This window comes from Erythrolamprus reginae, unplaced genomic scaffold (assembly GCF_031021105.1).
Source record: "Erythrolamprus reginae isolate rEryReg1 unplaced genomic scaffold, rEryReg1.hap1 H_75, whole genome shotgun sequence".
Lineage (NCBI taxonomy): Eukaryota > Metazoa > Chordata > Lepidosauria > Squamata > Dipsadidae > Erythrolamprus > Erythrolamprus reginae.
This window is the reverse complement of record NW_027248534.1, coordinates 3,707-16,461: the sequence shown is the minus strand read 5'-3', so window position 1 is coordinate 16,461 and position 12,755 is coordinate 3,707. Positions and strand designations below refer to the sequence as shown.

Here is a 12,755-nt window from a genome sequence, read left to right as displayed (position 1 = left end):
TGAAAACATACTAAAGGTGGAGGGCTTGTTTTCTCCCTCACTGATAAGCTATGAATTATGCTGTGATAAGTAGCAAGAATGGACAACATTTTTTAAGGCAGAGGAGACATTTAGCATTACCATCACCTTTTAACATAGGCAAATGGTAAAATAAAAAAGTGGGAAGGGCTAGGGCAAGAATTTATAGAAGACATGTTTATTTTTTTTTAATGATCTCTTTCATTTATTTGTTTGTTTGTTTTGTCCAATACACAATAATACACAATGAGGGTTATAGAGGATATAATCAAGTAGAATGTAATAAAGGAGAAATAGAGGAGAAAATAAAGGAGTGAAATATAACTATGAGAGAATAGCAGAAAAAGATATAGGTATAGAAGAGAAGATATAGGAGATATAGGAGAGACAATAGGCACTCTGGTGCACTTATGTACGCCCCTTACTGACCTCTTAGGAACTTGGTGAGGTCAACCGTGGATAGTCTTAAGGGTAAATTGTTGCGGGTTAGGGGATGATACTACAGAGTCTGGTAGTGAATTCCACGCTTCGACAACTCGATTACTAAAGTCGTATTTTTTACAGTCAAGTTTGGAGCGGTTAATACTGTATTAAGCTTGTATCTGTTGTGGGCTCTTGTGTTGTTGTGGTTGAAGCTGAAGTAGTCTTTGACAGGCAGGACGTTGCAGCATATGATCTTGTGGGCAATACTTAGATCATGTTTGAGGCGTCTTAGTTCTAAGCTTTCTAGACCCAGGATTGTAAGTCTAGTTTCGTAGGATGTTCTGTTACGGATAGAGGAGTGAAGAGCTCTTCTAGTGAAGTATTTCTGGGCATTTTCAAGGGTATTAATGTCAGAAATGCGGTATGGGTTCCAAACAGATGACCTATATTCTAGGATGGGTTGTTCAAATTTTAATTCAAGGACAATATAAGAGGGGACCAGTGACCAACACCTGTATAGCTCTGTTAGCATACAGCGAATTTATATTTTTCTTCAATTTAGGCAGATTTATCTAAAGTTATCTTTCCATTTCTAAATAATGAAACTTTAATTCCTAGGACAGGTATTTCAGATAAGAAAAATCCTTATTAGAGAAAACATATTAAGGCAGTCCTTGACTACAGTAATTCAATTAGTGACTGGAAAAAAGGGAATTATTACGGTTTTTCATACTTACGACTGTTGCAGCATCCCTAGTCACGTGATCAAATCCAAACATGTTGCAATTCACTCATATTTATGATGGATGCAGTGTCCTGGAATCATGTGATCACCTTTTCCTACCTTCTAGTTATCACCTTTTTCTACTTTCTAAAACATAAATAGGGAGGCCAGGTTCATTTATTTATTTTTATTTATTAGATTTTTATGCCACCCTTCTCCAGATGACTTAGGGCATTTAACAACCATGTTACTATTTTAACAGTGATGATCCACTTTACAACTATAGCAAGGAAGGTCATAAAATGGGACATTAGCAACATTTTCAGGTGGAGAGAAGAATAAATCAGAAACCTTACCTTCTCTCAACCAAAAGTTCTAGCTAAATCATCATCATCATCACATTCTACTGTCCAAGTGATATATCCTGCACTTGGAACTAACTCATGGAACCTCAAAGATTTACTCCTAAGTGAAAAGGATGGGAGATTTCTTTCCTGGAAGAAAAATTAAGATAGATATTCCTATTTTTAAAAAATACAAAACCACATATTGTCTCTATACTGCCTCAAAACAGACAGAAGGTAAACAAGGTTTCCACTGCCACCAAGAAGATAAATATGAATTATGTTTCAAAGGAAAATTCTATGTAAATAGGTGAAGTGGTTTGCTATATAACTAATATGAAAAACAAAGCCATTGAATAACACAGCGGTTCTAGTCTAGATAAACACCAGGGATTATTGCCTAATTTGTTTGGAGCCTTCCTGTAGATCCCTCACTGAAAATATTCAGATAGCAAAAAGCAGGGACTGCTGTAAACAATTAAATGGTCATTTAATGACCATTAAATGGGGGTGGAGGGGAAAACCCCAAAGCACACCTTCTCTATTAAAGGGTTGTTTCCAATTAATGCCACCAATCTCAGCCCCCTGATGGGGTCCAATCTGTGAACACATTTCAAACACCAAAGTTTGTTTGTTTGTTTGTTTGTTTATTTATTTATTAGATTTGTATGCCGACCCTCTCCGAAGACTCAGGGCGGCTAACAACAATAAAAAAAGACAATGTAAACAAATCTAATATTGAAAACAATCTAAAAAACCCCAATTTAAAGAACCACTCATACATACAAACATACCATGTATAAATTCTATAAGCCTAGGGGGAAGTTAAAAACAACAACCAGTCTTTCTTTACAAGTAGTTCTCTACTTACAACCAATGTTTTGCCCAAATTTCCACTGTAAATAAGGAAGGCAGTTGTGAAGTGACTTTTGCCCCATTTTACATCTGTCTGCAGCAGTTAAAGGAATCAGTGTAGTTGTTAAGTGAATCATTAAGCCAAACTGGCTTCCTCCATTGATTTTTGTTTGTCAGAAGGTGGCTGGGAAAGTGACAAATGGTAATCACATGACCCCAAACAAGGCAACTATCATAAATACATGACAACCATGGACCTGACCCAAGTAGTTCAGGGTCCCACTCATAATTTGGGGGGGGGGGGGGGGTTTCACATGCTTGACCTAGTGTTTTTCTCGGGACAGTGGAGAAATGATCTGGAATTAAGGAATTTAACTGTTTCTCCCTTGTCGTGGTCTGATCATTTCTTGCTGAGATAGACTTTAAGGCCCCACTCCTCCATCGCAAGGAGGCGGAACTGATTAAGTGGTTCAGCCCCAGATTCCTAATGGACCCAGAAGGTTCCAGAAGGAGCCTGGGGAGATACCCGAATCGCTTGTCCACAATCCGTCCGAGTCCCTAGTAGATGCATGGAATAGGGCAGCATCTGGGACGCTGGATTGGATTGTGTCTGTGCGACCTCTCCGCGGCAGTAGATTCATGAAAGCTCCTTGGTTCACCAAGGAGCTCCAGGAGATGAAACACCAAAAGAGACGTCTAGAGCAACGCTGGAGGACCAGTAACTCTGAATCTGACCGAACATTACTAAGAACCTTTATTAGGTCTTATTTAGTGGCGGCAAAATGTTCGCATTTTTCCACACTTATTGCATCCACTTACTCATGCCCACCCACCCTTTTTAGGGTGATTTGTTCTTTCCTCTGGGTAGAGGGAGCAGAGGAACCCTTGCAGGGCAAAGCTGAGGAATTTGTGCAGTTTCTGTCGGATAAAATCACTCGGATTGGGATGGACCTGGACAGACTCCAATTGGGGCAATGCAGACAGAGATGACAAGGTCAGATCTGTTATGTGGAATGAGTTTGAGCCTGTGACACCTGAGGAAGTGGACAAGGCTATGAGAGCAATGAGTTCCTCCACTTGTTTGTTGGACCCGTGCCCCTCTTGTCTGGTTTCGTCCAACAGGCGGGTGTCACGAGGCTGGTTCCAAGATTTGGTCAACGCCTCCTTGAAAGGTGGGTGTGTCCCACAACCGTTAAGGATGGAACTTCCTCAAGAAGCTCTCACTGGATCCAGCTATAGGAAAGGTTGCAGAGAACGTGGTGGTGCTCCAGCTCCTACAGTTGCTGGATGAAACGGATTATCTAGATCAGTGTTTCCCAACCGTGGCAACTTGAAGATATTTGGACTTCAATTCCCAGAATTCCCCAGCCAGCATTCACTGGCTGGGGAATTCTGGGAGTTGAAGTCCAAATATCTTCAAGTTGCCACGGTTGGGAAACACTGATCTAGAGTAGTGATGGCGAACCTTTTTTTGGCTCAGGTGCCGAAAGAGCATGCACACGCATGATAGTGTGCACATGTGTGCCCACACCCATAATGCAATGCCCTCCCCTGTGCACGTGCCAAACCCCCGCCCTGCCCCCACACACGCACACAACCACCCACATTGCTGGGGGCCCCCTCACTGAAGCCGCCAGGCTTCCAGTAGGCTGTTGGGCTGTTTTTGACCATCCCCAGGGTTCAGGAGGCTTTCCTGAAGCTTGAGGAAAGCAAAAATGGCAGAAAAGAAGGCCGACATCAGCTGACCAGCACACACGTGCGCTGGAGCTGACATAGGGCAACACCTCACGTGCCCTCACTGATCAAGAACCTTTTCAATCGGGTTTTCAGACCTTGCTACAGCACGGAAACTGCTCTGGTCACTCTGATGGATGATCTCTGGCGGGCCAGAGATGGGGTCATTCCTCTACCTTGATGCTACTTGATCTCTCAGCTGCTTTCAATACCATTGACCACGGTATCCTGCGCCGACTAAGGGAGCTGGGATTGGGAGGCATTGTTGGTTTTTACCTTGGTTCACCTCCTATCTCTGGTCGATCGCAGTCAGTATTGGTGGAGGTGGAGGTTGACTCCTAGACCCCCCTCGTTTGCGGGCTGCCTCAGGGTTTGGTCCTCTCACCCCTACTATTTAACATCTACATGAAACCACTGGGTGTGATCATCCAACGACATGGGGTGAGTTTTCAGCAATATGCTGATGACACCCAGCTACACATCTCCACCCAATGTCAGTTCAGTGAAGCAGCGGATGTGATGTGCTGGTGTCTGGAGAAGGTGGGGGTCTGGATGGGCGTCCAACAGGCTCAGGCTCAACCTGGACAAGACCGAGTGGCTTTGGATACTGCCTCCAAAGGACTATGTCAACTGCCCTTCCTTGCTTCTGGGGGAGAGAGAAATTAACCCCCTCAGAACCGGTTCGCAATTTGAGTGTCCTCCTAGACTCACAGCTAAGACTAGATCAACACCTGACAGCTGTAGTTAGGGGGACCTTTGCACAGGTTTGACTAGTGCACCAATTGCAATCCTACTTGGATTGAGAGGCTCTTCTCACGGTCACTCATGCCCTTATCACCTCACAGCTGGACTACTACAATGTGCTCTACATGGGGTTACCCCTGAAGATTATTCAGAGACTATAGTTGTTCCAGAATGCAGCTGCGTGAGTTGTGGGTGCCCCTAGGTACACCCACACTACACCAATTCTTCGTGAGCTGGCCTCCTATTGGTCTCCGGTCACAATTCAAGATATTGGTTATCACCTTTAAAGCCCTACATGCTCAAGGCCAGAGTATCTCAGAGACCCCCTTCTACCACATATCTCCCAGAGACTGGTAAGAGCCCATAGGATTGGCCTTCTTCAGGTCCCGTCAGCTAAACAATGTCGGCTGGTGGGTCCGCGGGGGAGAACCTTCTTTGTGGTGGCCCCGAATCTCTGGAATCATCTACCTCCTGAGATCCGCATTACCCCCACTTTATTGGCCTTCCGGAAAGCTGTAAAGACCTGGCTTTTCCAATAGGCCTGGGACCACTGACCTCAGGGGGATGATTAGTGAGGTCAGCCCATGAAATGTATGGATGACTGTAACTATTTTATATTGAACCATTTTTTTTTAATATTGATCTATACCTGTTTTTGTTGTGAGATGTCCTGAGTCCCTAGGGAGTTGGGTGGCACAGAAATTTAAATAAATAAATAAGTCGCCAAGCATCCGAATTTTGATCATGTGACCGTAAGAGTGCTGAAATGGTCATAAGTTAGAAAACTGGTCAGAGATTACTGTACTTTGTAACTGATGTAACTTCAAACAGTCACTAAACAAATAGTTGAGGACTATCTGTATTATAGCAGATTAAATTGACCAAAACATTACAAACCATAGTGCATTCTAAAAAAAATACAGATAATAAAAACAACGCAAATTCCAAAGCAATGACATTACATTATTTCATGTCTGGGATGGGCAGGAAGGTTGTAAATTAGCCCTTTAGGATGCTACAAGGCATATCCATGGCTCCTAAATTGGCCTTCCTGGACCAGTGCCCTCCAGCTGTGTTGAGCAATGCCTCTTAAAAATGGCAGGCAGTTGGGCAGAAGTCACAAAACCTGAGAAATCAGGACATTTGGAGGGCGTCCTATAGAAACAAATCTCAAAGTTTTCAATAAAGCATCAATAATGAAATGATAGAAGTTATCTGGAGGAAGTTTTTAAAAATCATAAGGTCACCAACTGAGGAAGGGTATCAAAGTTGGCCAACTTTAGAAGTGAGGATAAACTTTAAATGAGCCAATAAAGTAGGATACACATAGTCCTCAACTTCTGCCCATAACTGAGCCCAAAATTTCCATTGCAAAGTGAGATGTTTGTTAAGTGAGTATTGACCCCATTTTACAACCTTTCTGGCAACAGTGAGTGTAGTTTTTAAATTAGTAACATGGTTGTGTTCCCATTGGGAAGGTGATCACATGACCTTGGCACACTGCAACTGTCATAAGCATCTGAATTTTGTCAAGCATCTGGAGTTTGATCATGTGACCATAGGGATGCTTCAACCATCCAGTGAAAAATGGTGATGAATAACTTTTTTTCAGTGCTGTTGTAACTTCAAACGGTCTCTAAATGAACTGTTGTAAATCGAGGACTACCTGTATTTGTAGCTCAGGATTGAAATTAATCTCTTTGGAGGAGAAGGGAGCAAAAAAGTCCAAAGAGATGTAATCATGAAATAGTTGGGTGAGATACAGGCAGGAGAGAGAGATATCCCTGGGAAGCACACTGAAAAGCAAAGGAGAGCAATCATGCAGCAATGGGCTGGGACCAAGCCAATTATTCTGATGGGTGCAAATCATTTTTTAGAACAGAGAACAAGAGGTATTTCCAAAGGGGGGAGGGAAATCCCATTGCAAAGAAACCCAGGAAGAAAACAAAATTCCACCAAAGGCCAAAAGGTCCCAAGGCGACTTTAAAAAAACAACATGTGAATGGGAGCAGCTCCCAGGTGCAATTCCTAAAATGACAAGCAAAGGCATAGATTACAGCAGTGTCATTTTCCAGGAAAGAAGAAACAAGAGAATTCAAGGAAAAAGGATGGAAAATCACATGAATCCACAGAACTGGGTTCAGGATAAACAAGGCCCATGTTTAGGGGAGGAGGGGAGCCAGTATTTTTCAAATTTCTATATGCAATAATTTTTTTAAAAGCTGCCCAGGCTCCCATCAGGTAGACAGAGGGGTTCAATTCTTTACAGAGCCAGGGAAACAAAAGGGGGTGAGAGAACCAAAGAGATGGGAGAGGGTGCAATTCTCTCCAGAAGGGGTGCGGAGCTGTGAAGGAGGGCTAACTAATTCTTAAGAGGGGGTGCAAATAAACAGGGTGAGGGGAAAACAAGGAGACAGGAGAGGGATGAAATTCTCCACACAAGGGGTGCAACGCCAGGAAGAGGGCTAACAAATTCTTGGGGAGGGGGGAGTTAAACAAACCGAGTGGGGGGAACCAAGAAAATAGGAGGGGAGTGTAATTCTCCTCCAAAAAGGGTGTAAAAGAGGTGGGAGAACCAAAGAGATGGGAGAGGATTGCAAAGCTAGGGAGGGGGGTAAACAAAGGGGTGGGGGGAACCAAGAAAATGGGAGAGGAGGTGCACTTCTCCCCAAAAAAGGGTGCAGACAGGGTGGGAGAACCAAAGAGATGGGAGAGAGGTGCAATTCTCCCCACAAGGGGTGCAAAACCAGGGAGGGGGCTAACCCATTCTTGGGGGAGGGGAACAAACGGGGGAAACCAAGTACTATAAATGGGAGGGAGGTGCAATTCTCTCCCCCCCCAAAAAAGGGTGCAAACCGGGGAGGGAACTAACCAATTCGGGGGGGGGGGGTGTAAGCAAACAGGGTGAGGGGAAACCAAGGAGATGGGATGGGGGTGCAATTCTCTCCAGAAGGGGTGCAAAGCCGAGGGTGGGGGTTAATCAGCAGACGGGAGGGGGGATGGAGTGCTTGCAAGTCCGATGATGGATGACGGTTTGGGGGAAGAGTTGGGGTTGCAAAAGAGGCCGGGCGGCCTTGCCTAAAAGGGGGGGGTGCAATTTCAGCCCTCCCCCCCCTCGATATCCGAGTCTCCTTCCAGCCGGAGAAGCGGCGAGGGGAGGGAATGACAGGGCCGGGCCTCCACCTTCCTCATCCACATCCTCCTCACCTTGTAATAGACGTCGAATTGGATGTTCTCCGGCAAGGAGCGGATGTCCCTCCGGCGGGACCGGCCGTAGCTGTCGACCACGGCCGAGATGGCGGTGTTGTAGAGCGTCTCGGGCACCCACTCCAGCTCCACCGCCGCCATCTTGCCTGGCTCGGGCGGCCGCCCTCAGCAGGAGACGGGCAGGCCGCGACCGCCTTTCACCGCTCGGGCCTAGTCGCTCCGCGCCCACCCGCCCGCCCGCCGCGGCTCTCCTCCTTCTGGCTTGCTTTTCCCTCACACGACCGGGCTGAAGCGTGGCGGGAGCCGCGGAGGGCGGCCTGACGGAGGAGGAGGGGGGTAGGAAAGGAGGAGGAGCGAGGAGGAGGAGGCGGCAGCCGCCGCGGCCTGGCAGGGACCAGCCGTCGCCCGCGTGAGGGGCGAGTCCGCGCCGCGCTTCTTTTTTACCCCCTCAGCGCGACTGAGTCCCGCCTGAGGGAAAAGCCGCGGGGGGCCGGCTTTGCCCGGCGCGCGCAGGCCGCGGCGGCGGCGTGGGGGGGAGGAAGGAGGGAGGAAAAAGTGGGCGGGGTTCATGGAGGGCCCTCTAAGGGGAGGGGCGACTGCCCCCCCCTAAACGCCCCTTGCTGGATCGGCGCACGCACGCGCAGTCTCGGAGGGGCTGCCCCCCCCAGCGGGGTGGGGAGAAAGGAGGCGCGCGCGACCACGTCAAATTGGCGGAGGGAGGGGGGAGTGAGAGAGAGAGGCTGCCGTTGGAACAGCTGATGGAGGACACACAAACACACACAAAATACACATTCAGGAGCGCTTTGGGGCTGATGATCATCCTTTGATGGCGAGTTAAAAGGGATGGGATGGGGGAAACAGAATAGAATAGAAGTTGTGGGAGCTTCATCACTGAAAGCTTTGGGGACACTGGACTGCCCTCTGTTAGAAATGGTGGAGGGCAGGGCTAGGCCAAGTTGGCTCTTCTATGACTTGTGGACTTCAACTCCCAGAATTCCTGATCCAGTCATGCTAGCTCAGGAATTCTGGGAGTTGAAGTCCACATGTCAGAAGAGCCAACTTGGCCTAGCCCTGGTCTAAGGCAGTGATGGCAAACCTATGGGACAGGTGCCACAGGTGTCACATGGAACCATATTTGCTGGCACGTGAGCGTTGTCCTAGCTCAGCTCCAATGGGCATGTGTGTGCCAGCGGATTTTTGGCTCACACAGAGGCTCTGGGGGGGCAGTTTTGCCTTCCAGAGAGCCTCCGGGGGGACAGAGAATGGTGTTTTTACCCTCTCCAGCTCCAGCGAAGCCTTTGGAGCCTGGGGAGGGTGAAACACGAGACTTCTGGGCCCACCAGAAGTTGGGAAACAGGCCTTTTCTGGCCTCCAGTGAGCGGGGCAAGCTGTTTTCGCCCTTTGCAGGCATTGAATTATGGGTGTGGACCCTTGAGCATGTGCAATAATGTGTGCCCACACTCTTTTGGCACCCGAGGAATAAAAGGTTCACCATCACTGGTATAGGGCCTCCTGCTTGGGTGAGGGGGTTGGATTAGATGACCTCCAAAGCCCCTTCCAACGTTGTTGATCTGTCTGAGGATGAATAGAATAGAATGGAAAAAAGAATGAGAAAAGAATAGCATAGAGCAGTGATGGCAAACTTTTTTTTCTTTGGGTGCTGAAAGAGTGTGCAAGTGCGCTATCGTGCATGCGCGATTTCCCACACCCATAATCCAATGCCTGGGAAGGGCGAAAACAATTTCCCCCACCCCCTGGAGGCCCTATGGAGGCCCGAAACAGCCTGTTTCCCAACTTTTGGTGGGCTCTGTAGGCTCGTGTTTTACCCTCCCCAGGCTCCAAAGGCTTCCCTAGTGCGGGGAGGGTAAAAATGCCCTCCCCCATCCCCCCGGAGGCTCTCTGGAAGCCAAAAATGCCCCCCCAGAGCCTTTTTGTGAGTCAAACATCTTGTGTGCCAGCAGATATCGCTCCACGTGCCACCTGTGGCACCCGTGCCATAGGTTTGCTTTCATTGGTGTATGGTCTCCTGCTTGGGTGAAGGGGTTGGATTAGATCAGTGCTTCTCAATTATTTTCTGTTACTGCCCTCCCAGGAAGAAGTAAACATTTCTTTGTTTGTTTATTTTATTTTTATTTTATTTTATTTATTGGATTTGTATGCCGCCCCTCTCCGCAGACTCGGGGCGGCTAACAACAATGATAAAAAACAATATGTAACAATCCAATTTAATAAAACAACTAAAAACCCTTATTATAAAAACCAAACATGCACACAAACATTCCATACATAACTTGTAATGGCCTAGGGGAAGGAATGTCCTAACTCCCCCATGGTGACCAAGGTGGGTCTTGGGTAATTTGCGAAAGACAAGGAGGGTGAGGGCCGTTCTAATCTTTGGGGGGAGTTGATTCCAGAGGGCCGGGGCCGCCACAGAGAAGGCTCTTCCCCTGGGGCCCGCCAAACGACATTGTTGGGTCGACGGGACCCGGAGAAGGCCAACTCTGTGAGACCTTATCGGTCGCTGGGATTCGTGCAGTAGAAGGCGGTTCTGGATGTATTCTGGCCCAATGCCATGTAGGGCTTTTGTTTGTTTTGTCAAGTACATATTGATGGTATACAGAGATTTAATAATACAGTGATACCTCTACTTAAGAACTTAATTTGTTCCATGACCAGGTTCTTAAGTAGAAAAGTTAATGTGTAATGTGTAATGTCCTTATAAACAACACTACAACGTTTAATAGGTCTGTCACTAAGGATTTTAGCCTCAGGTGCCCATTCTGTAAATTATTTCCTGTGACAGAAGTGCCATTGGGCAATAATACGGCTTAGTGAATATCAGGAAGAGAATTGGTGTAATTATGGGGTTTACACAGTTATAATATCGGATAATACAGGAGTTAGGTTTATGAGTTAAAATTAGATTTAAAAATGGTAAAAGCTGAATGCTTTCCACTTTTAAAAAAATATTTTTGGCACTGTATACATATGGGCAGGCATAGCTAGCAAATCTGGCAAAAAAAATAATCACAAGAGTGCACCATTTCTTAGAAAATACTGTTTTCAGTTGTCTGAATCATTTAATTATATTGTCTGACTCAGCTCAAGGCAGGTCACAGACAATAAAAAAATAAAGCAGGCAATGAACACAAAAAAACCCCATGTCGTCCTTGACTTACAACAGTTCACAAGAGTCTTCCGAGAGGGATGGCATACAAATCTAATAAATTATTATTATTCTAAATTATTATTTATTATTATTATTATTTAGTGACTGAAGTTACGACGTCACTGTTAATAGTGATCTTGGGACACAGCAACCGTCACACAGGTGAAACTCACAAAATTAGAATATCGTGCAAAAGTTTGTTTATTTCAGCAATGCAACTTAAGAGATGAAACGTAATATATTAGAGAGACTCATTACATGCAAGGCAAGATAGTTCAAGCCATGATTTGTCGTAATAGTGATGATTATGGGGTGTTACAGCTCATGAAAACCCCAAACCCACAATCTCAGAAAATTAGAATATTACAGGCAAGCAATAAAACAAGGATTGCACATAGAATATTGGACCTCTGAAAATTGAAAGCATGCATATGTACTCAGTACTTGGTTTGGGCCCCTTTTGCAGTGGTTACTCCCGCAATGTGGCAATGCATGGAAGCTATCAGCCTGTGGTACTCTTGAGGTGTTATGGAAGACCAGGATGCTTCAATAGTGGCCCTCAGCTCTTCTGGATTGTTCGGTCTCATATCTCTCATCTTTTTCTTGACAATGCCCCTAGAAAATGTCGAAAGATACTTCACCAGAAGAGCCCTTCACTCCTCCACTCGAAACAGAATGCCCTACGTAAGCAGACTATCAATCCTAGGTCTTGAAAGCTTAGAACTATGACGCCTGAAACACGATCTAAGTATTGCCCACAAAATCATATGCTGCAACGTCCTGCCTGTCAAGGACTACTTCAGTTTCAACCGCAACAACACAAGAGCACGCAACAAATTCAAACTTAATATTAATCGCTCCAAGCTTGACTGTAAAAAATATGACTTTAGCAATCGAGTTGTCGAAGCATGGAACTGGATAGTTCAATGGATTTGCAGCTGGCTGAAGCGTAGACATCAGAGAATTATTGTTAATGGCGAGTACAGTATTCTGAGCAGAGTCAGGTTACAAGCGGTGTGCCACAAGGGTCTGTTCTGGGTCCTATTCTTTTTAATATTTTTGTGAGTGACATAGGGGAAGGTTTGGTAGGGAAGGTTTGCCTATTTGCCGATGACTCTAAAGTGTGCAATAGGGTTGATATTCCTGGAGGCGTCTGTAATATGGTAAATGATTTAGCTTTACTAGATAAATGGTCAAAGCAATGGAAACTGCAGTTTAATGTTTCCAAATGTAAAATAATGCACTTGGGGAAAAGGAATCCTCAATCTGAGTATTGTATTGGCAGTTCTGTGTTAGCAAATACTTCAGAAGAAAAGGATTTAGGGGTAGTGATTTCTAACAGTCTCAAAATGGGTGAACAGTGCAGTCAGGGGCGGTAGGGAAAGCAAGTAGGATGCTTGGCTGCATAGCCTGAGGTATAACAAGCAGGAAGAGGGAGATTATGATCCCGCTATATAGAATGCTGTGAGACCACATTTGGAATACTGTGTTCAGTTCTGGAGACCTCACTACAAAAAGATATTGACAAAATTGAACG

General features: G+C 45.8%; 1 protein-coding gene across 1 annotated transcript in view; it reads right to left on the bottom strand.

Moving 5' to 3' along the window:
* Positions 1–8,562, bottom strand: part of LOC139155874 (amyloid protein-binding protein 2) — a 69,074-nt gene extending 60,512 nt beyond the window's left edge. The window contains exon 1 of the mRNA XM_070731215.1: positions 8,050–8,562. Coding sequence (XP_070587316.1) covers positions 8,050–8,190 — 141 coding nt within the window. The 5' untranslated portion in view covers positions 8,191–8,562. The remainder of the gene's footprint in view (positions 1–8,049) is intronic.
* Between the last annotated feature and the right edge of the window lie 4,193 nt (positions 8,563–12,755).